The 24,268-nt window shown below is 40.5% G+C and overlaps 2 protein-coding genes across 3 annotated transcripts; one reads left to right on the top strand and one right to left on the bottom strand.

Annotated features, from left to right (window-relative positions):
* The first annotated feature begins 994 nt into the window (after nt 1–994).
* Nucleotides 995–14,409, top strand: dgke (diacylglycerol kinase, epsilon). Its single transcript, XM_034129438.1, has 11 exons — nt 995–1,674; nt 2,085–2,244; nt 2,321–2,440; nt 3,023–3,166; nt 3,560–3,717; nt 4,317–4,365; nt 4,453–4,566; nt 4,723–4,794; nt 5,980–6,107; nt 6,741–6,852; nt 9,974–14,409. Exons 1-11 carry the CDS (start codon nt 1,223–1,225, stop codon nt 10,190–10,192), a joined length of 1,728 nt encoding a protein of 575 aa, XP_033985329.1. The 5' UTR covers nt 995–1,222; the 3' UTR covers nt 10,193–14,409.
* On the bottom strand, nt 13,653–23,669 carry LOC117481659 (E3 ubiquitin/ISG15 ligase TRIM25-like). Of its 2 annotated transcripts, XM_034129451.1 has the most exons (7): nt 22,904–23,666; nt 20,118–20,213; nt 19,770–20,003; nt 17,559–17,727; nt 17,291–17,353; nt 16,889–17,050; nt 13,653–14,299 (listed from the first exon to the last, which is right to left on the bottom strand). In XM_034129451.1, exons 1-7 carry the CDS (start codon nt 23,504–23,506, stop codon nt 14,232–14,234), a joined length of 1,395 nt encoding a protein of 464 aa, XP_033985342.1. In that variant the 5' UTR covers nt 23,507–23,666; the 3' UTR covers nt 13,653–14,231. The 2 variants fall into 2 exon arrangements, with proteins under 2 accessions (XP_033985342.1, XP_033985350.1); XM_034129459.1 differs by lacking the exon at nt 20,118–20,213 and having other exon boundaries at nt 22,904–23,669.
* Nucleotides 23,670–24,268: the final 599 nt, after the last annotated feature.

A 24,268-nucleotide genomic window follows, 5' to 3' on the forward strand; every position in this document is an offset into this window, starting at 1 on the left:
TTAATTAGTGTTGCATTTTGAAATATCTCCTTCTCCACCCCATTTCAGAGGAAAATATTGTTAATCCTCTAAGTTTATTTGACTGATGCAGTAACTTTTAAATTAAAGATTTTAAATTAAAAAAAATGTACCATTTACCATGTACCTGGGCCCCCAAATGTCTGAATTGTCCAGCAGTTCCAGCAAAGAGAGCCCTCTGAGAGGTATTTTCTTCTTTCCTCTCACATTAATCATCTCATAACCACATCAGCCTTCTGGTCCTTTGTGGGGCTGACAAATCGGTTGGAAACCACCAAACAAAGATCTCCACCAGGCAGCTACAAACATAAAATGCATCAGTGTGTAAAACCTAATACAGGTACATTATTCTGCATAACCAGAATACAACTCTGTACTCATAGTGAAGTAACATTTTGCAGGACTTTTACTTGTTATAGAGTATACTAGATTGTTGTATTGGGTTGGCTGTCGCATTAATAAGATCTCAATCATAGTGGGCAAAAAAAATGTAGTGTAATTTTAAGATTTGAGGTCACCCGGCCGTCACCCACATGGTCCTTTTAGGAGAAGACATTTGATATTATGGTAAGAGGACATTTTTGTGTTTTTTATGTCAAAATGTAAATATCCAGTACTTCTTACTTTTTATTATCCCACATTAAAATAACAGTGACAACCAACCCCATCGTTTTTGACACCCTTTGACAAATATACAACCAACCCTGTTTTCCCTTCTTCTACGGCACTGATGGGGCGACTCAGTAAGAAATCGAAGCTTTTGGTCCTCTTAGATAATTTAGTGCTAAGTGCTTAAATGAATTTTCCTCTAGTAGAATGATTGGATTGAATACTCCAGCCATCCCTGCTGAATGCATGGATCAGATATGGTTGTGCTGTCAACGGTCTGATCTAGGGCACACCCTTATGCGCATGTGTGTTTTCCTTGTTGGTGCAGGGAGTCATCTTGACATTTAAACACTCTCTGAAGCTAAGGTCGCGAGGTAGCTCATTGGCCCAACGTCACATCGCCGTCTCCTTGTTTATAGCTAGTTCTCCAGAAACCTGTTTAAATCGGAGCTGATATCAGTGGCAGCGGTTTGTGAGTGTCTGGGAACATGCATGTCGCGGGGAGAAGTTCGCGCGCGTCCCGTCTATCCTCTCTGTTGTTTACATAGGCTGATTTCCGTTTTTTAGCATCCCCCGTCACTACCGACAAGCAGCGATGTACAAGGAGGGGGACGAGGTGCCGGACGACTGCGGCTCCCGGGAGGAGTGGACGCTGCTCTTCTGGACCTCTCTGGCCGTCATCGTGCCGGTCATCATCACGCTGTGGTGCAGCGCGCAGCGCTCCAAGCGGAAAACGCACATGAAGGATTTCTTCCGTAAGAGCAAGCACGGCTGGCACTACACAGACCTGTTCAACAAGCCCACCTACTGCTGCGTCTGCTCGCAGCACATCCTGCAGGGGGCTTTCTGCGACTGCTGCGGGGTGTGCGCCGACGAGCAGTGCCTGCGCCGGGCCGACCGCATCCTGCTGTGCAAGGAGATCATGGCTCCCTGCGGCCCTGGGGGGGGCATGGAGCACCGCTGGGTGCGCGGAAACGTCCCCCTCGCCAGCTACTGTGCAGTGTGCAGACAGCAGTGTGGCACCCAGCCGAAGCTTTGCGACTTCAGGTAGTGTGGGGGGTGCAACAGTATGAGGCCCACTGTACATCTGCAGCTGTGTGTGCGTAAAATATGTGCCGTTTGCTCTTTTTGCAAGGAGAAAGAGACACTGACATGCCTATAGATTGGTATAGAAAGGCTGTCTTCCTTTCTGCCCTTCTAAGGCTGTCATACCATATGGTGATGCAACAACATTTCATTTTAATCTGTCCTTAATTTCCTCTAATGGACCTCTCTGTGGTTGCAGGGCACATCCATGCTTAATCTCGTTTTGTCTGATAAATGACTGCTAATCCTGATGAGGTCAGGGACAGACCTGCATCTCTGCAGCTGGGAAACATTCAGGGTTCTGCTTCCTCCGCAGCTCTTCTGTGTAATTTCTTGCCTTTTCTGATGGCTTTGTGTCCTCCTCCCTCTAGGTGTGTGTGGTGTCAGAACACGGTGCACGATGACTGCATGGACAGCCTGCCGGATGCAGACCAGTGTGAGCTGGGAGAGTTCCACAGCCTCATCATCCCTCCTCACTACCTGTACCAGGTCAACAAGCTGCGCCGCAGGCAGCCTGAGGAGTACAGCCAGGTGAGAGACACTGGGCTCAGGCTGTGGGTCAGGGTGGGGTCTTGGAGCTGTTTCAAGCAATTGTGTGTTTCTGCAGCTGGCATCTTGCTGTGGCAGTGGCTGGACTCCAGTGTTAGTCTTGGCTAACACACGCAGCGGTAACAACATGGGGGAGGCTCTGCTGGGAGAATTTCGCACCGTTCTGAATCCTGTGCAGGTCAGACTTTTTCTCAGACAAAACCATTTAAAGGAATTCTCCTCCCTGGAAATACCCATCTGTATATCAATCACACACCACTTGTTGCCATGATTTCTTTAAAAAACAACAACATAATTGTCCCTGTGTGCCTGCCTAGTTAAAAAAAAATATCCCAAAACACAAGTGGTGCATTATAGTTCAAGTCTCATTTATTATTATTATTATTATTATTATTATTATTATTATTATTATTATTATTATTATTATTATTATTATTATTATAATAATTGTTATTATTATATACAATATACACTTCTATACATTTCTGAATACACAATCCATGCAAGTCCAAAAGAAAAGTGAGATTCCAGAGAAAAAGCAAGAGTTATTTACTTTTTTGTGTGTGTTCACCCTGGAGGCATGCAAGCAAAGTTTTCTTTAAGGTTTCAAGGTAACACACGGTGATGAATGGATTTACAAATGGTCATTTTGGGGTTGAAATATTCCTTTCTCCTTTTGTATGTCATCCTTTGTTTTAAAAGCCTGGTGATGAGTCTAGATTTCTGCTCAAATCATGAATCGAACCCGTCTCCTCTCCAGGTGTTTGACCTGTCTGAGCTGACCCCCTCCAAAGCTCTGCAGCTGTGCACCCTGCTGCCCCCCGGCAGCGTCCGGGTGCTGGTGTGTGGGGGGGACGGCACGGTGGGCTGGGTGCTGGACGCCATCGATACCATGAAGCTGAAGGTGGGAGGGCTGTTATAGTTTATTTATGTATTGATGTTGTATGTGCTGCAGTGTGGCATATGTTTAATGACCTGCGTATATTGCACTCTTTTTTTCTTCTCTGTTTCTTCTTGCACTATTCTATATATATATCGTTTTTGTATTTGTTTTATTGTTTCAATCATGTATTAGTGTATTCCACACATGGCAATTATTATAAAACAAAACATGTACCCTTTATGCAGTTTTTGTAGGACCATGATGTAAAGGAGCAGGGAAAAGAAAATCTTATTTGACCTGCCCCTTATTCAAGAAAAATAAAATAAAAAAGCTGTTCATTATATAACTACACTGCAGCTACTGTGTAGATGACCATACAGCCTTTGAATTTGTAGCACCACTTCTCTGTGTCAGGGTCTAGACCAGTTTATGCCCCGGGTGACCATCCTTCCTCTGGGGACAGGAAATGACCTCTCCAACACTCTAGGGTGGGGTGCGGGGTACGCCGGAGAGATCCCTGTGGAACAGGTTCTCCGGAACATCCTCGATGCCGAGGTGGTCAAAATGGACAGGTGGGTCAGTCAGGTGTTCGCACTGTGATAACAATGATCAGCACATACACTGTTCTTTTAGAAGTACAAGAAGCTGTGTAGGGATTCTCTGCGTAAGAAGCTTGTGCGCAATGCATCCTGGTACATGTAAGTCACGGCTCTGTGAGCAGGAGAACTCTACTTTCTCCGTCACTTTACCATCACTGAGGAATGTAGGAAAGTTATATTGATATAGCTCACTGGAATAATTCCACAGACTAGACAGCAGTATAAAGTATTGACTACATTTGTCATCAACACTGATTGGATATCCACATGAAATGAAAGTCTCAGAAAAGTCATGGACTTGACAGAATTTAAATTTGTGTTCGTCTAATCCATGTTTATTTTGGAAATGAGGTCATAATCTTTTTGATTCTTGACGTTTTTATAAATAAGGGGGGAGTTCAATAACGTACACATTGCGGGTAAAGCCAATTCTGTTATTTTTAGACTACCTTTAAAGGCGCCATCATTAATTAAATAAAAAGATTCAACATTAGGGTTAGGGGTTATACAAAAATGTTATTCATGTCCATGTGTATTTAGGAAATCCTAGCTAATGCTCTGTCTACTCTTAGGTGGAAAGTGCAGGTGGCTTCAAAAGGCCTGTACTTTCGGAAACCAAAGGTGAGTTTGATCTGTTATTAACTCTTCTCCTCACTTAAACACATGTAGTGTGATTGAGGCCTCTGACACATATGAAACACTCCTCAGGTCCTGTCCATGAACAACTACTTCTCTGTGGGGCCCGACGCTCTGATGGCGCTCAACTTCCACACACACCGCGAGAAAACGCCCTCTTTCTTCTCCAGCCGCATCGTCAACAAGGTGAGAGAGTCTGAAAGGCTCTTTGCATACACAAATCCTGTGGTTTGCTGAATTTGAATCAGGATGTGGAATTGCATTGCCCCTGAATATGCTTCTGTCCCAGTCACAAAATGATCACACTAATGCCTTTCTTTCTGTCTGTATGTTTCTCCCCAGACTGTATATTTCCTGTATGGCACCAAAGATTGTTTAGTGCAGGAATGTAAGGATCTGGATAAGAGGATTGAGGTACAGTAGCTTTGTGCATGCGTCATGTTCATGCTCTCTTCGTCTGTGCAGTTCAAAAGGAAAGTCACACAGATTCAAACAATGTTTTTCGCTATTCCTGATGTTCTGGGCTGAGGATCACTTGAATTCTTCATCAGGAAGATATCTGCCTCTCAACAAGCAGTCATAAGAAATGATTTAACATGGCTTAAATAGAAAGTTTCTGGCAGGCTTGCTCTCTTTTAACTTTAAAAGCGGAATGCTTTGGGAAGTGGCTCCGAATCATGACGGGTTCAATTCCAACTGTGGAACCTTTGTTTGATGTCATTCAACTCTTTATCTCACTCTCCCCAATTCAATACTACCGCTACGTTTATCTGTCTAAATAAGGCAGAATGCCAAAATAAAAACTTGAATTGTTTAAAAACGCATTGACTTTGAAACGAGGGAACTGGAAGTGTCAAATGCCAACTAATTTACATCATTTAGTACATAATCCTTTAGCACTTTATTTCTACTCTCCTAGTTTGCTATGCTGTGCTATGCTATGCTATGCTGTGCTATGCTATGAGATAAGATAAGATTTACTTTATTGATCCCAATTCGGGAATTGTTCTTCGTCACAGCAGCATGTAAACAAGTCATTGCACATTATGTGGAAATAAAACAAGAGAAAAATTTAGAAAAATAAAACAAAAATAGAATGTAAAATGTATACGCTGTGACAGTGAAATATATATATCTGTAGACTATCTTTGCTATGCTATGTTTTGTGTAAGCTATGTGTCATTTCTTTGCAATGTAAGAGTGAGCATGACTCGTTTGAACAATTGGTGTGTGTGTGTGTGGTGTGTGTGTGTGTGTGTGTGTGTAAGTGTGCTGTGTGTGACTGTGTGTGTGTGTGTGTGTGTGTGTGTGTGTGTGTGTGTGTGTGTGTGTGTGTGTGTGTGTGTGTGTGTGTGTGTGTGGTGTGTGTGTGTGTGTGTGTGTGTGTGTGTGTGTGTGCTGTGTGTGTGTGTGTGTGTGTGTGTGTGTGTGTGTGTGTGTGTGTGTGTGGGTGTGTGTGTGGTGTGTGTGTGTGTGTGTGTGTGTGTGTGTGTGTGTGTGTGTGTGTGTGTGTGTGTGTGTGTGTGTGTGTGTGTGTGTGTGTGTGTGTGTGTGTGTGTGTGGTGTGTGTGTGTGTGTGTGTGTGTGTGTGTGTGTCAGTTGGAGCTGGATGGGGAGAGGGTGGCGCTGCCCAGTCTGGAGGGCATCATAGTTTGTAACATTGGTTACTGGGGCGGAGGCTGCAGACTCTGGGAGGGGATGGGGGATGAACCGTGCCCCCCCACACGGTAAGACTGGCATCATGTCAACAGCCTGTTCGGCGATATTAAACGGTTTTGCTTTGTGTGTTAATTAATCAGATGCTTCACAATAAGCCCAGGTTGAGAATATGTATGCTCCGGATTTGACCCGTAAAATAATCTGGTAAATACCTCGAGACAAAGCAATACTGTTGAATCTTAACTAATGAGCTGTCCAAAAAATATTTGTAGATCTATTCAAGCATATTGTTACCTATTGTCACATTGTGAGAGGGTGCCTTATTGAAATTATAGTTCTTTGATCAGTAAAATAACTGCAATGTAACTATTATTATTTTGTATTGTACCTTTGCATTCAGTTTAATGTTCAATAATTTGTTTTGGAAAATAAACCTTTTCTTAATTCAACAAGCAATGTGTTTTATTCTAGCAGTATAGTGAAAGGATCAGAAAAACAGAACTGAGTACACTTTAATATGTATATCGTAATTAATATCTTTTTAAGATCGGCCTTTTTCACATATTTTCCTCATAGAATGGAGCCTTACTGTGAGCCTCAGTGAACGCATCACTGAAATATCAAAAGCAGGAGGAAAAAAAAGAGTCATTGTTGATGCACTTGTATATGAAGTGTTCATGTGTCCTGCCCCCCCCCTGCAGGCTGGACGATGGTCTGCTGGAGGTGGTGGGGGTGTTCGGCTCCTTCCACTGCGCTCAGATCCAGGTCAAGCTGGCCAATCCTGTACGGCTGGGACAGGCCCACACTGTCAGGGTGAGGCAGTAACACACACACACACACACACACACACACACACACACACACACACACACACACACACACACACACACACACACACACACACACACACACACACACACACACACACACACACACACACACACACACACACACACACACACTTAAAAGGTCCAGCAGCAGTGCTTCCTGTTTATGTGGGTATGGAGAAACACAATAAGGTAGTCATTCCTTTTCACTTATTTCGCCCTCGTCACAGCACATGAAATCTAATTCTGAACTAATCTGATTACGTTTCGCTACCCGGCCCCTGCAGCTGCTCATACACCAACTTCTTCTGCTCATTGAATTGTAATCCTGAAGGATTTGTTTGGATTTTTTGGAACTGGGCTTGTATGAGGTTTAGTGGAAATCAATAATGGTTTAAGTGTGTTTGCTATATTTAGAATATTTATACATGATCTCAAACCTGAGGTGAACCTGAATTAAGTCTGTAAAACAACTAATAACACAAGCACAAAAAGACGAAGCAATCTTCGCAGCTCCTGTGTTCCATGTGTTTGTATTGATGGAGTCTGGTGGCTCTGAAGAGGTCATAGATAACGTTCCCCTTCAGAAAGTGTGTGACGTCAAGGTAAAACAGTGAAAATACTCTAAATTAAACGATTAAACTGATTTTTTTTAGGTTGGGCCTCGATTTTAGGTAGCTAAAATACGTGAAGCTTCTGTGCTAGTACTCCTGTCTGTTTCTCCAAAGTGGGGTCATGCAGACGTCCAGCTACTGTAGGAACTACACTGAGCATGGATAAAACATCCCTTTAAACCCTTCAGGAACAATGGGTTCTTTGAGGGACTGCGGATGGAAAATAGCTCAAAGCTAAATCTGGCATATTTACGCTTGACACATTTGATTGTTTTAAGTGTTCATTAATGTGCATTGTCCCCGCTAAATAAACGATTAAATTAAATTAAATGTCCACTGCAGCCTGAGTCTGACTATACCTGCCCCAGATAGCAAAACACGTCAAAAGGATTTGAATATGAATTATATATTAATATATCTCACATAGATATGTACAAGGTTATCCATAAGCATTTCTGCTAACCAACAGTGAAGAGTTGATGTCATAAGTGGGGGAACACAGAGTCAAGGGTAGAAAAAGTAAACACATATTGTGAATAGATGGATAGATAGATAGATAGGCTCTTTATTGATCCCAAATTGGGAAATTATTTTTGATACTTTAAAAAAAAAATGTTTTAATTTTTTTTTATTTAACCTTTATTTAACCAGATAAAAACATTGAGATAAAATCTCATTTTAATGCTGACCTGGCCAAGAAGGCAGCAACGTTACACATAACACATAACACAAACATATAAAATACAGAGAACATAACTAAGAAAACAAAAGAGGAAAAAGCAGTGACTACATTGTGCACATTAGGACAGTAAGAAAAGTACACTACCTGTTACTGCAAGAGCAGCTGGTGGTGAGGACTTCAGACAACTTCAATTTAAAACATGCTATTGAGACAAGTGCCCTCAGTTTAAGGCGTGATTGAAGGTCATTCCAAGACCAAGGACCATAATGAAAAAGACTCCTTTTTCCAGCCTCAGTCCGCACAGTAGGAACCTGGAACCGTATCCAGGCACTGGATCTGAGGTTGTAAGAGTCACAAACTGGAGCAAATCTGGCACATATGTAGAGTGGAAGCTTACCTAAAATGGCTTTATACATTAATAAAAACCAGTGCTGCATCCTACGCATAGTAAGTGAGGACCATCCAGTTAGGCTATACAGTGTGCAATGATGAGTCCTATAGGGTGCATTTGATATATAACGCAGTGCAGCATGGTAGAGTGGGTCAAGTTTGGCCAAAACAGTGGGACAGGCGAATCTATAGATTGTATCACCGTAGTCCAGCTGGGACAGGAATAAGCCAGAGACCAACCTTTTACGGGATGAAGTTGAAAAACAACATTTAAGTCTGTAAAGGAAGCCAAGAGTGAATTTCAATTTCTTTGTTAAAACTTCAATATGGTGTTTAAAATTCAGATTACTGTCCAACCAAAAGCCCAGATATTTGTAGGTATCAACAAACTCAACAGAAACGCCATCAAGGGTGTCAATGGAGAGGCAAGAGGAGGACGCTGACTTGGGAGCAAAAAGCATTGCTTTGGTTTTCTTACTGTTCAATAGCAGTTTGGAATCAAGAAGTGCATGCTGCAGCCTTCATATCAGATTATCAGATGAAACGTCATAGCAGTCCAAAGAGTAGAGATGCTGATGCTGTGTTACTGACAGAACTGCATCAATAGATAATGTACCGATGTTCAGTATGAAGTTTTTTTTTTAGAATATGTTAATCATTTTCTTATACAGAAATCCGGTAGTTCCTAAGAAATTGCATAAGATGCGTTTTATTGCAAAGAAGAAACTATTCTTCATCCATCTGTTGATTTCCTCTCAATAGGCCCAATTCACAGTCTCTTTTCAAGTCTGGATGCTTCTGATTTAAAACATAAATATATATTTTTGATTTTTGAATCTAATTGAAAAGTATATATATATATATAGAGATATATATATATATATATATTTTTTTTTCTTTTATTAGATCATCCACTGCAGGCATAAAACATGACAGGCGGCAATTGTTGAGTGATGAGGTTGAAGCCATGAGATTCCTTTTTAAAGAAGTATTTTTTTTTTATTGTCGCCCTTTCACTCAGTTCAATGTTCAATAAAATAATGTTGAAAATATTGTATATATACATTTTCTTCATTCAACAATCAAGCTGTTGTATTCCAGCAGTATAGTTACAGCATCAGAAAGGCAGAACTTTAACATGTTTATAGCAATTCATATTATTATTTTTTTCTCATGAAGTGAAGCTTCACTGTGAGCCTCAGTGAAGCTTCACTGTGAGCCTCAGTGAAGCTTCACCGTGAGCCTCAGTGAAGCTTCACTGTGAGCCTCAGTGAAGCTTCACTGTGAGCCTCAGTGAAGCTTCACTGTGAGCCTCAGTGAAGCTTCAATTTTAAGTATTCTCAGACAATATAAAAACATTTTCCCAGCCGAGTGTTGTATGTCTTTTCTTTAAAAGTCCTCTGTCCTCCTTCCCTCTCCAGCTGGTTCTGAAGAGCTCCAAGATGCCCATGCAGGTGGACGGAGAGCCGTGGGCCCAGGGTCCCTGCACCATCACCATCACCCACAAGACCCAGGCCCTCATGCTGTACCACAGCGCCGAGCAGACCGACGACGACGACGAATCCAGCGCCTCTGAGACGGAGAGCCCCACCCCTCACGACTCGCCCAGGCCCCCGGGGCCCGCCTCCGCTCGTGCATGACCCCGCCCAAACGTCATGTTATCTGAAGGTCCTCTTTTCTTAAGTTTCTTAATCCTTCACCTGCAGTGTATATTCATCTTAAATCTTTGAACACACTTTATCCTCAAACTGCTTTGATGAAAATATGTGTTTCCGTGTAATCATTTCATATATTTTAAGAGCGCTCGCAGGGGTTAGAAAGCTAGGTTCTAAAAAATTGCAGATTTTCTCTCTGCCTTTTATCTCCACGCTCCCCAATATTTGTAACCCGTAGTTTAGCCACAGACGGGACAGTCAGGGGGGGTGAATGTTTTGGAGAAACTCTGCTGTTTATTTGCACTGATCCCTTGTGCCATAGACATCTATACTATAAACTATACTGTATTAATTATACTGTCTTTACAGTTGAATGCCCAGTGTAGCCCTGCAGGTATCAGTGAGCCATCCTTAACAAGCTGTCCAGGTTCAAACCCCACAAAGCCATGTCTAAATCCACAGCATTATAATAGGAAAAAACAGTGTTGTCAATTATGAAGAGGAGTTTTGGCTATATCCAAAGCTTTATGTCTATTCTTTTGACTCCAGAAAGAGCACACGTTTACACTGCACAGAATATCTGTTTATGTCAGGCTCACAGTTATAAGGTTCTCCTGCATTTGTCACCTGTTTCAAGGCTTTGAAATGTGTTAGCCAGAAGGTCTCTGAATCTAAATGGAGCAAGGCCTCTGGTACAACTGCAGTGTGTTGTCAATCACTGGACATTGTTGTTGTTTTGTTTACTTCATGGTGCCCTGTCTCAAGTAGCTCCCAAAACTGATAGATTGTACTTAGATACAGGAGCTACGGGGAAACAGACAACTTTTATTTTGAAAGTACTGGTAAAACCTTTTTGTTCTTCCTCTTCTTTACATAGTTCCTCCAGTTTACATCCGTTGTGTTGCACTGTTTTGCCACTTACACTGATATATACCTTACACTGCTTAGGATGTAGGTTATATAAAGATGCTGGCCGTTGATGTTGCTGCCAAGTGATAACTGCTGATGAGATTAAGCTGTCCTATGTTGTTATTTACTTTATTCAAGTAATCCTCCTGCATCATTTGTGAATTACCAATGGTCACCACAGGGCGGCAGGCTAAAGACAGTATTTTCTGTAGAGGGGTCCAGAAGAGTTGGTCCTTTACTTAAACCTCTACAGTTTATTAGTAATACCATCGGTTACTTGCATGTACTTCTCTGTGTACTGTTCAGGTGCACATTGCGCTAACTGTCGAGTTTTACTAGTGGCATCTTTCGTCTTCTCTACATAATGTCTGCAAGAGGTCTTTTGGGTTTCTGCCTATAGGTAGCCAACTTTTATGGAAATTAGTTAGAACTGCAACTACCAACTATTTTTATTATTGACAAATCCGCCCATTATTTAGAAAATGAACTGTTTAGTCGATAAAATGCTTGAAAACTGTTAAAAAGGTCCATTCCAGTTTCTGAATTCCAAGGTGATTTAAATGTCAAAAACCCATAGATATGAACTTGAATAGGATATAAAACAGAGAAATTGAGTACATGTCAATCCTCAAAAGGCTGAAAACACCATCTTCTAGCATTTTTATTGAAATGTTGTTCAACAATGAATCAATTGAACAATTAATTGGTCATTAATTTTATTTCCATCAAATGTATAATACGTTGACTTTTGCATTGAATTGATGCAGCTCTAAAATTAATTTCACCATCTGAGGTGGTCCTGTTTGGTGCAGAACAGTTGCCTGTAGCTTACAGCCACACCAGGAAAGCCTGAATGATGTTAGTTACTGCTCTCTTCTTAACCTGAAGCTAACTTGCTACACATGATGCTGAACAGGGATCAGTTTTTGGCCGTGTGATGCTTATGCTTTTGCAATATGCACCTCCTTGGCAGGTAACCAAGCCTCATGGTTTCATCACCCTATATTTGTTTGATGAATGTCTTATTGCTCAAGGACACCTGTATAACCTTTTACCTTATCATCCATGTTTACCAGAGTTGTGTGTGTTGTGTTGCACTGAATTAGCTTAAATGTTGGGTTTATTGGCAGGTTTTTAGCCACGCTAGCAGCATAGTTCTGTTTAGAACACTCTTTAGAGTTAAATACCTCGATAATTGTTGGATGCACATTTGTACAGATATTGCTGGTCCTCTGAGAATGAATCCTAATGATTGTGTTGTACTCAGTATTTAGTTAAAGCCACTAACGGGTCAAAAATGTGCTTTACGAAAACAGTTCTAAATGTCATTTCTCTCATCTTAAGATGTAGTTGGAGACTAATGTTAGATAGCACGCTAACATGCTAAATATCAGTCTAATACATATTTACTGTATGTATGACAGCACATGCTGACATGCTAGCTTACCGCCTTAATCAGAGGTAGACCTTAACACCAATGGTTTTGAGCTCAACATGCACTAATACCTATTTTTATCTTATAAAATGACCAAGTGAAATGGGTCACTGGTAGTGTCAGACCCAGAGAACTTTCACCAACTCCCCTAAGATTAGCATCTTTCAGTTCATAGGTTTGCTTTTCGCCTCCCTGTTTTGGTTGAATCTCATCACTCTTGTTTTCAGCAGCAGCAGAAAGCTGTTTTCAGCATAGAAAGCTCTGATAACCCCCACTGTATGTTCCCTGCCCTGCACAAATGGCACACAGACAAAGCAGCACCTAGCTAGTGTGCTAGCTTAGTGGCAAAATACCGAGACATTTTCCCGGGAGATGCTACAGACCCAAACTGAGTTACAAAAAGAGAGAAAATTGCAGTTAGAGTTTTCAGGTTGCCAAAAACATTACTTTAATTGAATGTTGCTCAATGTCTGCTAGATGTGTAAGTAGGCTTTAGTTTGATAATTATATTTTGCACTGATACTTGATAAAGCCATAATGTGTCAAATGTGTAAGTTAATGCGCCTGGATGGGCGAAGCTTTGGTCTGATGAAAGTGGAGGGTAACCTTTTTGACTTATGTAAAGACACAGCTACCACGATGACATTTTTGGGGAAAGGATTAACAATTGCAAGCTGTTCTTTTCATTTTCAAACCATCCAACACGTGTTTCCAGGCGTATCCTGACTATTACACCTTACAAGCTTGCTGGCGTGGCTAATGACGTTCACTTGTTTTCTTGTTATGGGTTGAGGGACATGACTGATGTTTGTATACGTTTCCAATTCAAACCTTTCAGTTAATTATTTGTTAAATCTTGGCCGATATAGCAGTATTTATATAGAATCCATTCATCAAGGAAAAATTCACTGTGTTCTGTGTTACAAATTGCTTTCGTTAATAATGAATATATATTTGAATATACTTATATTTTCTGCGGTCAAATATGTGTCAAAAAGACTGACAAGAATGTGCCATTTATTTAACTTTGACTAAGATTTATTCTTAAGAGCAAGCCTTACGTGGCCTCTGCTGAACAGGAATGAGAACACAAAGGAACTGTTTTTGGGAGAAAACAAGCTTTTATTGGTAACAATCATGTAATCATAGCTGTTTACAAAAATAGGATTTGGTTAAATGGATTTTGACTGAACTGAATGTAATGATCTTTTGAATTGAAAGACATTCCCATAAATATTTTCATATATAAGCCACATGTGTCTGTGTTTTAAGTGGATGTATTAAAAATGACTGCTGCTATGATCTCTAGTTAGATGTCCCAGCAGCCAGAAGCTCACACTGACATTGTAATAGCGGGATATCATTTACATTTTACCACAGGTTGAGTTGAATGGCTTTGAAATGTGGTGTTCATTACAATGTAATTGCTACCATTCTCCATAATTTACACATACACATATTCTCATTAAAAAATATACAGTACCTATCTATAACGATTATTATTCCAAGTGAAAAACACCAAATGCTGGCTCTGTGTATGTGTGTGTATGCCATTTATTTAAGCCTCACAATAGTGCCCTTCCCTGTCATGTGAAGTGATGATCAATAATCTCCACATTAGAAGTCATTTTGATAAGGCTGTGTGTAACTTGTAGTTGATTTCTCTGATGGCTTCTGTGTTTACTGGTTTCCTTTCATATTTGGCTTATATCCTCCTGGTGCATTGTGTGGCGGCCTTCTGTCCTGTTCTATAGAAAAATACAAAAAAGGTTTCTTTATTAATTCATTTGTAGTGTGAGAGTTTTGTCAAACTGAAAATGTCTGAAATCATGCTGGAACTAAATTCTCTAAAGCTTAAGTACAACGTGTGTAGTTATTACTGAAAACTGTTGTAGTTGCTCTTCAAGCCTCAATCTTGACACACAGGCTATTCAGGTTTTGCAAATCTATGACAAGGGCTGTAAGCTAGTACGACATCTGTGACACATAATAATTACTGTAGAAGCTCCTTTCAGCTTTTATAATTAGATTTGTTTTGCTTCTACTGTGACATGTCTCCATGCTTTAATGTTCAAAAAGCTCTTTATTCTTCTCATACTGCCTGTGCTGCAGCACCTCTTTTCACCCTCTGTCTGAAACCAGAGCCCAGTCTGCTCTGATTGGTTAGCTGGCCGGCTCTGTTGTGATTGGTCAACCGCTTGCGCTAGCCAATAGAAACTCATGTGTTTCTTAGTGACGGGAGGCGTGTGGCGCAGTGGATAGAGCCTTGGTATGGGCATCAGATGGTCACAGGTTCAAACCCCACTGCAGTCAACATGTTGTTGTGTCCCTGGGCAAGACACTTCACCCCAAATTGCCTACAGTATTGAGTATGTAAGTCGCTTTGGATAATGATAGTGATATGTTACAAAAGTAAAGTTTCAGGCGGGGTCTTAACAAACTTGGTCTCCTGTGTGGGCGTGACCTTTAAACAGTCAGGATGAAATAACACATTATTTCTGTATCTACAAGTTGTCCAGGCCGGGTTTCATTGCAATGTTGGAATGTTCATGGAAAACATCCAAGAAAAACACCCTGATCAACGTGTTCACTGTGCCACCACCTTCATGATAAATACTGGGCCACCACATAGTCACTACTGTTGACTATTGGCAAGAGAAACTAAATCCACACCCAATATGAATCATTGTGAAAGCATGGCAAGTCAAAAATAAAAAGACTTACCACTGGCTACAGTGATAGGTATGTTGTTTAAAAACCAGATACAATAAAAGCAAATCTAGAGATAGAAAGAGTTATTATGGGGAGCAGAAAACTGTCAGAAAAAGTCCTTTACATTTTTTCTTAAAATGTACACATGTTTCCTTACTGGGGATCATGCCCTTGGATACCCCAAGAGAGTCAGAGGTCCACTTTCCATATTTTCTCAAAATCCTGTGGGAAACGGTAAGTATGCAACATAAACTGACATTATGAGATTTTTTATAGAAAAGCGAAATATAATTACAGTGGAAATGGTATAGTCTCTGTCACTCTATAGTTTCGTTTCAGTGTCCTGGGTTTTATCAGCTACTCTTTGTTGGAGTTTCTTATCATACTGTTACCATATTGTGGGGCCCATAGTCATATATTGCCTGGTAATGGACATTAAACTGCATTATATTGCAAAAGCACTTTGTATTTTTCGGTGTTTAAAAATGTGTAATTCTCCAATATATTTCCATTTGCAATGCAAACTTTAATATTTATTAGGTGAAATTATAGTTACAAGGAGTAAAGTTCACAAAGGCACAGACTGCAGCTCAGGGGTCCCACAGGTAGAACGCAGAAGAGGTAAAGGTATCACCTATAAGACCGTGCCAAGAGTATGCAGCTTCATTCAGGTATGTGCTTGTGTTTTATGACCTAAGTTATGAAAATATGTATTGAAGTACTGACACGGATGTATAATGTATGTAAACGTGCGACAAACCAGCGGTAATGCAGATAATATATTTGTATAGTACTTTATCTTAGTTTTACCATTGACAAGTGTGTCAGGTGCGTTACCTGCTAGCTGGATATGGACTAACTCCTGTAGTGTAACCATTTATAACACGTCTATGATAGGGCCAGGTTCTCCCGCAAACAAAATCAGTTTTACAATTATATTGTTTTAAATGTTGCACTTTAATGCTACAATCTATAGCGTGTATTACTGTATAGACTTTGCGATGAGCCCACATTTAGACCAAACGCTATTCAGAACATCACGTAAGAAAGTTTATGTGCGTTACACTCGGCCGCCTGTTCTGAGTTTGGAGCCTTCAAAAAATAAATTGACATCAGGAAACGGCTTAAAACCACTAGTTTGAACTACTTAAAACAGTTTGTTATGGGGATTTTATACAACAAGGAACAGAGTCTCACGCTGTATTGGCCTTAAGCGGTGAGTAGACTATTTCCATATTAATTTGATCTTCTGCTGCTTATTGCGTAATGTCGCTCTGCATGGTGTGAACTTGTTTGCTGCTGTGATCAGCGGTTAGCCAAGTGTGAGGCCCAAGCAATGCTGTTGCTCTCATGTTTTTTGGTTTTTAATTTGTGCCTTTACGCACAAGCTCATGCATGCTGATGTTTACCTGTGTTATTGCCGCAGTGCACTATGCACATTTGCAAAAGAGGTTTGGATGTTGCTGTTTGTTTGTTTGTGCGTATTTGTGAGCGATGTGCGTCTCTACGCAATGTTATTGTAATTGATGCCGCCCCCACATGACGACAAAGTGAAGTAAACAGATTTTATTGATGTCAATTTTTAACGTGAAACAACATTGTGTGTATGATTGTATCTTACTCACTTGTCTGTTGTCCTGCCATGTATGGAGGATTCCAATGCCAGCCTGTGTGTGTGCCCATAAAAGAATTAATGGGCACATTAAAAGGCATGAGTAATGGCTGGATGGGTGGACGACCCACACTGCGGGACCTCGGCGCTCTTCTCTGCTTTGGAGGCTTGGTTACTTCGGAAACAGGTCAGAAGACATTTTGTGAACCCACAGTCATGGATTAAAATATTTTCCTTATTGTTTATTAACACTTCAGAGATTCAGTAAGCACAATACACACGTATTGACTAGAAGATATCCACAAATGTCTTTTTTTATGTGAATAAGAGCTAGGACGTGCACAGAAATGTGTGTGTGCTTATCCAACACATGACAGATGTTTTAACATAGGTATAATTATAGAGATGAACATACTATCTTCCGGCTGAGATCCAGTACTTTTAGTTGCAGGTCCTGAGACAGTCTCTGCTTTTTGCTCTGTGAACATTAAATGGACTGCATTAGTACATCTCTGTGGTAATGATTACACAAGGGACAGGTTTTTTTAATACTCAGAATGTCAAATTCCAGAACACCAATACGATTTCAATTTGATCTCGAACAAAACTCGACAGGATTGACTTAATTATCATTTCATAATACATCACAAAACACAAAATATAAAATGTACTTGTATATTCACCTGGTTTAAATGTCAGCAGTCGGGCCTCAACAGGCTGTTTGAGGATCTCTGCCAGGTGCTGCTTCAGAGCAGCAGAGCAGGCTTGTGATGCTGTCACCTTCTTAGAGTCCAGGTTGACTTGAGGCATGTGAGGGTCAAACTTTACAGCCTTCGGTAAGTTAAATGAAGCCTGTGAGGAACAAGGGGAAAACTAGTAATGAATGGATGAGTTTTTCCCCAAATCTTTCAAAACATGGCTTTAGGTGTAGGGTAGAGCACAATGCATTGCTCTTTTTTTAACAATCACGATGATGCAAGTACGTTTTGTATTTATAAACACTGGTACAATGCCCGTTCAAAACATGCATGATCAGAACGGGCCAATTGCATCGGCTCTAGTATTGCGCTTCCTTGGGTTTCTTTTTTTTTAGCAACCTTAATAACACATACATTTAGTGGACTATAGTGGATAACTCAATTATGTACAAGCATTAGTAAGGATCCCTTTAATACACTACACCAGGGGTGGCCAACCCGCGGCTCTCGAGCCGCATGCGGCTCTTCAGTTCATATCGAATGTTATATGTGTGAGTGTGGGGGAGAGACACGGACTCCTGACAGTTAAACCTGATATTTAGTAGGTCTGTTAAGTATTGAATGCTGATAATTCTGACGTAATTTGGCCGGTCAAAGTTGTTTGGGCTCGGATAAAATCGCTCCGTTACTTTCGTCCCGTGTTACTTTAGTCCCGGCTCTCCCTACGTGTGTATATGTGGTGTCAGGTGTCAGTATGAGAGGATGACAGCGCATCTAATTTTAATGTGGCCCAAGAGCCAATCACAATAATACCTGCGATGCAGTGAACCATTCACCTTTGAGTGGGGGAAAACCTATCGCTGATTAAACACTATCTGACCATGAACTGAGTTTGATCCTAAAATGGCAGGGAAGAAATGCACAGCTAAGCGAAAATATGAAGACGAACATAGGACGTTTTTAGTAGAGTGGGAGAGTTCATATTTTTTTATCGAACGCAATTGCAAGCCATTTTGCCTTATATGCCAGACAGCATTAACCCATTTCAAGGCTTCAAATCTTCAGTGCCATTTCACCTCACTCCATGCTAACATCGACCAGGACTTCCCAAAAGGTACGGAACTTCGCAAGCAGAAGATAAACACCTTGACAATGTTCATTGTTATGTTGTTATGTTGTTATGTTAACTGGCCTCTGAATACTGGTAGGAGAGGTTTAATTCAATTTCTGTCAATATTATGGTGTGTGACATTTACAATAAATCTGTCTGAGCAGAGCTATGTGTGTCTCTCTGTGTGGGGAGGGTCTTTGAGTGTGTGTGTGGGTGTGTGTGTGTGTGTGTAAAGTTTTAGATTTTCATTTTATCTGTGTGAGAGAGAGAGGGGAGGAAGAAAGTGAAGGAGCACAGAGAAAGGCTGAGAACAAAAGAGAGAAGGAGGGGGGGGGGTGCACGTGCATCTGTGACTGTGTGTTTGATGTGGCTCTTTGCAGTAACATAGTAACATTTTTGGCTCTTAACCTCTGACTGGTTGGCCACCGCTGCACTACACGGTGTGTACAAACCGCACTAGTGTGAAGTTTATGGGATGAACCGTTATCGAGAAAAACAAAGAATAGACATGGAGACAGAGACTCCTTCCATCTTAGTTAGATGTCGTTTTTCAAGCTGAGGTATTAAAACTGCATGTTTGAAACAATCCAAAATATATTTCATTCACTATTAAATATCACAGAGAGAAGCATCAAATCTTCACTTGTGAAGATTTGATGCTTCATGGTGATTTTTGCTTTAAAAAAATACTCCTTGCCATTTTTCAAATTTGTTGCTGATTCTTTTTTCAGTACTTGTTTGTTTTCTGTCAATCTTTAAACAGGTAGACACATAACTGGACTGTGTATGGTCAATGTGATTCATTGTGTCCCAGTTATATAACAGTGAGAGTCAGCAGTAGTGTCTAGTAATAAATGTAGTTATGAATCAAAAACGAAACTAGAGGAACCACCTTTTCTGTAATTGATTTTGAAAGAGCAACAGCAAATAGGGAATTCCAACTAGATCCACCCAATCGTTTAAGCTGACCCCAACATTGCTGCAGTGTAGCCAAGTACATATGGAAAGCACTTTCCACATTTTAATTGTCATCCCTCTTTGTATATTCCATCTCATTTGTTTTCCTGTGACATTGTAAATCTCACCTGTAGAAAGGCCATGGTTTGGGATTGACTCAGCAGATTGTTGATGGATTCTCTGGCTTTTGTCATCTTCTCAGTATTCACAGTCAACCTCTTCATGTGGTCCTGAAGTTTCGTCTGGCCAATCTCCAGCTCGCTGTCCACCTCATGTTGGGCGTTCTGTTCTTCTTGGACCAACATATCCCGGATCTGCTGATACACAGCTGCCAATGCTGTCTTTCTTTTTGTGGCTGCATCCTAGACAAACACCATAAATATATACAGGAACCAGTTAAAAGGCAAATTGGCAAATTTTCATTTGTAAAGGAATGAATAGTTAATTTCTATTGTTTAGCAAACTTGAAAAAGTACCTTCAGCTTGCTCTGCGTGTTATTCATCTGAAACATTAAAGTCTCTGTTTTCTCAATCTTTCCATTCAGCAAACCCAACTTTTCTCTGAGGTCGGACTACAAAGACAGATGTGAAACATAGCTTCAGTACACAGCTTCAAAGGAAGGCTTTTTCAGCACCAAATGTCACCTTCATTTAATCTTTTTTTTTAAATTTTTTATTTAACCTTTATTTAACCAGATAAAAACATTGAGATAAAATCTCATTTTCAATGCTGACCTGGCCAAGAAGGCAGCAACGTTACACATAACACATAACACAAACATATAAAATACAGAGAACATAACTAAGAAAACAAAAGACGAAAAAGCAGTCACTACATTGTGCACATTAGGACAGTAAGAAAAGTACACTACTTGTTACTGCAAGAGCAGCTGGTGGTGAGGACTTCAGACAAGTGCCATCAGTTTTAGGCTTGATTGAAGGTCATTCCAAGACCAAGGACCATAATAAGAAAGACTCCTTTTTCTAGCCTCAGTCCGTACAGTAGGAACCTGGAACCGTATCCAGGCACTGGATCTGAGGTTGTAAGAGTTACAAACTGGAGCAAATCTGACACATATGTAGAGTGGAAGCTTACCTAAAATGGCTTTATACATTAATACAAACCAGTGCTGCATCCTACGCATAGTAAGTGAGGACCATCCAGTTAGGCTATACAGTGTGCAATGATGAGTCCTATAGGGTGCATTTGATATATAACGCAGTGCAGCATGGTAGAGTGGGTCAAGTTTGGCCAAAACAGTGGGACAGGCAAATCTATAGATTGTATCACCGTAGTCCAGCTGGGACAGGAATAAGCCAGAGACCAACCTTTTACGGGATGAAGTTGAAAAACAACATTTAAGTCTGTAAAGGAAGCCAAGAGTGAATTTCAATTTCTTTGTTAAAACTTCAATATGGCGTTTAAAGTTCAGATTACTGTCCAACCAAAAGCCCAGATATTTGTAGGTATCAACAAACTCAACAGAAACGCCATCAAGGGTGTCAATGGAGAGGCAAGAGGAGGACGCTGACTTGGGAGCAAAAAGCATTGCTTTGGTTTTCTTACTGTTCAATAGCAGTTTGGAATCAAGAAGTGCATGCTGCAGCGTGATACAATCTGATTTTAAATTGGAAACGGCCATATCCAGAGAAGGAGCACACGAGTATACAATAGTGTCATCAGCATACATATGATAGGTAGAAAATTGCATCTGATTACAAATATTGTTTACATATAATAAAAAGAGCAAGGGCCCCAAAATAGAGCCCTGTGGAACTCCCTTCTCCAAGGTGACAGGGTCAGAGACAGTACTACCCAACCTGACGCATTGAGTACGGTCGGTTTGATAACTCTAAAACCAGCAAATGGCATTATGACCGAAACGAGACACAAACATAACATTAGACATAATGTGGTGATCTACAGTGTCAAATGCTTTGGCTAGGTCAATAAACAATGCAACACAAACTGATTTCTTATCCAAAGCAGCCTTAATATCGTCTAAGACTTTCAGACTGGCAGTCACAGTACTGTGCTTTGATCTGAATCCAGATTGCATAGGGTTAAGGATGTTGTGTGAATTTAAAAAAAGTTTTAGCTGAGTAGAAACAAGGGACTCAAGAATCTTTGATAACACAGAAAGATTTGAGATAGGACGATAGTTATTCAACTCCGTGGGATCACCAGCTTTCAAGAGGGGCGATACCAGAGCTTGCTTCCACACAGCTGGATATTTTACTCTAATGACCAATTTCGTACATACACATATTTTTTTCCCTCAAAAGAAACAAACTAATCTTTTGATATACTTAAAAAAAAAAAAGACAAAAAAAGCCATAATGCAAGTCTCATATTCTCTTATTTGTATGTGAGAAAAAAGGCAACAAATCCCAGACAATGATGAAAATAATAAGAAAGTAGAAACAAATAATTTTAAAGAATTGAAGATCCTAATCAAAATATAGGGAAAAAAAGAATATAACAGAAGTACTAACATTAAAAGGTAGAGGAAATCTGATTGTAATACAGATATAAAAAAGGGGCAGTAGAGTATCATCCTAAGAGCTTTCCTTACTCCGCTCCATAAAAACACACTTCTATAAGAGCCAAATAAAGGAGAGACAAGGAACAAAACAATAATTAAATCTTATGTCCGGTTTTATGTATTTGTTGTTACAAAAGTCTACGAAGTCTATAACATACGTTATTGTTTTCTTTCTTGTATCCTTTATTTAGTTAACTACTGAGTCTTTAGAATATAATGTGTTATAGAGACTGATTATTTAACTCCTTTGACTGTACGGTATGTGTAGCTAGCTTAGCACATAGACAGGAAAAAGGAGGAGCAGCTAACCTGGCTAAGAGGACAAACAAACTCAGCTTATCAGCACATATCGCTAACTTATTAACAGGTTCTATTATAGAATGTAAAATGTGTCTTGGACCTTTACCTTATTACCTGTCACTTTAACTGCTTTTTTTATAGTTCATTCTTGCATAATTTATTTTGAAACAAGTTGTTTACCAATCATTTTGTTCTTTTTAATACTCTATTTCTGTCTTTGTGGCCAGGCTGGCTGAGTCCGTCTGTCTTTATCCTTAGCTATAAGCTAACATTGTGTGGGTTTAAATATATATATATCTATATAGATATCTTATCTATATATATATTCCTTAAATATTCCTTTCATAAGCCCAATTAGCAATCAGGGGAATACCACACACACACACACACACACACACACACACAAACACACACACCTCTTTCAGGTTCCTCTGCTCCTCCGGGGACATAAAGGAGCAGCCTTTGTGGACCAGCTGGAGGCAGAGGCTGCAGATGGGACGGCAATGCTGGCTGCAGAAGAGCTCCATCAGCTTGTGGTGGTCCGGGCAGATGCGCTCGGACAGGTCGCCGACAGGCTCACTCAGCTGGTGGACTCTAAATCTTGGGTTTTCCCGGTGAGGCCGCAGGTGCTCCTCGCAGAAAGAGGCCATGCAGGTGAGGCAGGTCTGCGCCGCTTCTGCTTCCATACATGTATCACAGCGTATGACATCCTGGCTCTCCGCTTGGCTGTCCTCTGCTGTCCCCAGGTCGGCCTCGCTCTTGGTCGTCCGCAGGTTGAAGGTCTCCACGAGGGTGCTGAGGACCGTGTTTTTCTTCAGCTCCGGTTTGGTGGGGAAGTGGGTCCGACACTGAGGACAGCTGTAAGAGTCCTTCCAGCTGGCGAGGAGGCAGTCCTGGCAGAAGTTGTGTCCGCAGGGGATGGTCACCGGGCAGTCAAAGGGACACAGACAGATGCTGCAGCTCAGCTCTTCCTCCAGACTCAACAGAGAAAACGGACTCTGGTCCATCGCCGCCATCATGAAACTCCAGTGGGCTGGGCTCTGAGCTGCGAGGGAGAAACGAAACTTAACTTTTCTATTTCAGGAAAACCAAGTGGCCTAATAGAGTTTTTTCCACACCAACATGATGTTCTTAGTGGCGTTTCTACAGTCTGTCTATGCAAACATTTCCAGGGGGCCCTTCCAACAACAGATTCATCAACATAATTATTATTTATTTAAATAATCTGACATAAAAATATATATAGCCTATATATATTCCAAATGTAAGAAGATTTTTCAAAATATAAAAAACACACATTATATGTATACAAATAAAACAATTACAACCTATATATATCTTTAAAGTTGTAACATTGTAAAAAAACATCAAGCTTTCACTGCTCAAACAACTCTCAACATACAATCGATCATCTCACAATATTCCTGTTATAGAAATAAATGTGTAAACCAAGAAACACATAATATGTATCTTAACAGGTCGTATGTCTATACACTACATTTACCCCAACATACCTTCTCCGCTGGTGCAGCTAACTAAGCTCTCTGGGAAACATTCAGGCAATATAGTGTGTGTTATCTCTCTGATAAGAGGGAGAAACTCATGACTTCTGACGAAGCAAATCTCTCTCTCTCTCTCTCTCTCTCTCTCTCTCAGACCACTTTAAGCCCACAGAAATGATTATAACGTGATTAATACATAATGTAAACTGTAATTAAGATGCACAACTGAAGTCGTAAATCTACCCCACTCCAATTCAGAGGTTAAATGGACTTTTAGCC

This window comes from Trematomus bernacchii, unplaced genomic scaffold, assembly GCF_902827165.1.
Source record: "Trematomus bernacchii unplaced genomic scaffold, fTreBer1.1, whole genome shotgun sequence".
In the NCBI taxonomy this organism is placed as follows: domain Eukaryota; kingdom Metazoa; phylum Chordata; class Actinopteri; order Perciformes; family Nototheniidae; genus Trematomus; species Trematomus bernacchii.

What these genes read in the sequence shown, in the direction of transcription:
- dgke (XM_034129438.1), top strand. Translation starts at nt 1,223, where the DNA reads ATGTACAAGGAGGGGGACGAGGTGCCGGACGACTGCGGCTCCCGGGAG. An exon ending in CCGAAGCTTTGCGACTTCAG is followed by an intron (nt 1,675 to 2,084) that starts GTAGTGTGGGGG and finishes TCCTCCCTCTAG; the next exon opens with GTGTGTGTGGTGTCAGAACA. An exon ending in GAGGTGGTCAAAATGGACAG is followed by an intron (nt 3,718 to 4,316) that starts GTGGGTCAGTCA and finishes GTCTACTCTTAG; the next exon opens with GTGGAAAGTGCAGGTGGCTT.
- LOC117481659 (XM_034129451.1), bottom strand. Translation starts at nt 23,506, where the DNA reads ATGATGGCGGCGATGGACCAGAGTCCGTTTTCTCTGTTGAGTCTGGAG. An exon ending in ACACGCAGAGCAAGCTGAAG is followed by an intron (nt 20,004 to 20,117) that starts GTACTTTTTCAA and finishes GTGTTTGTCTAG; the next exon opens with GATGCAGCCACAAAAAGAAA. An exon ending in AAACCATGGCCTTTCTACAG is followed by an intron (nt 17,728 to 19,769) that starts GTGAGATTTACA and finishes TGTTCCTCACAG; the next exon opens with GCTTCATTTAACTTACCGAA.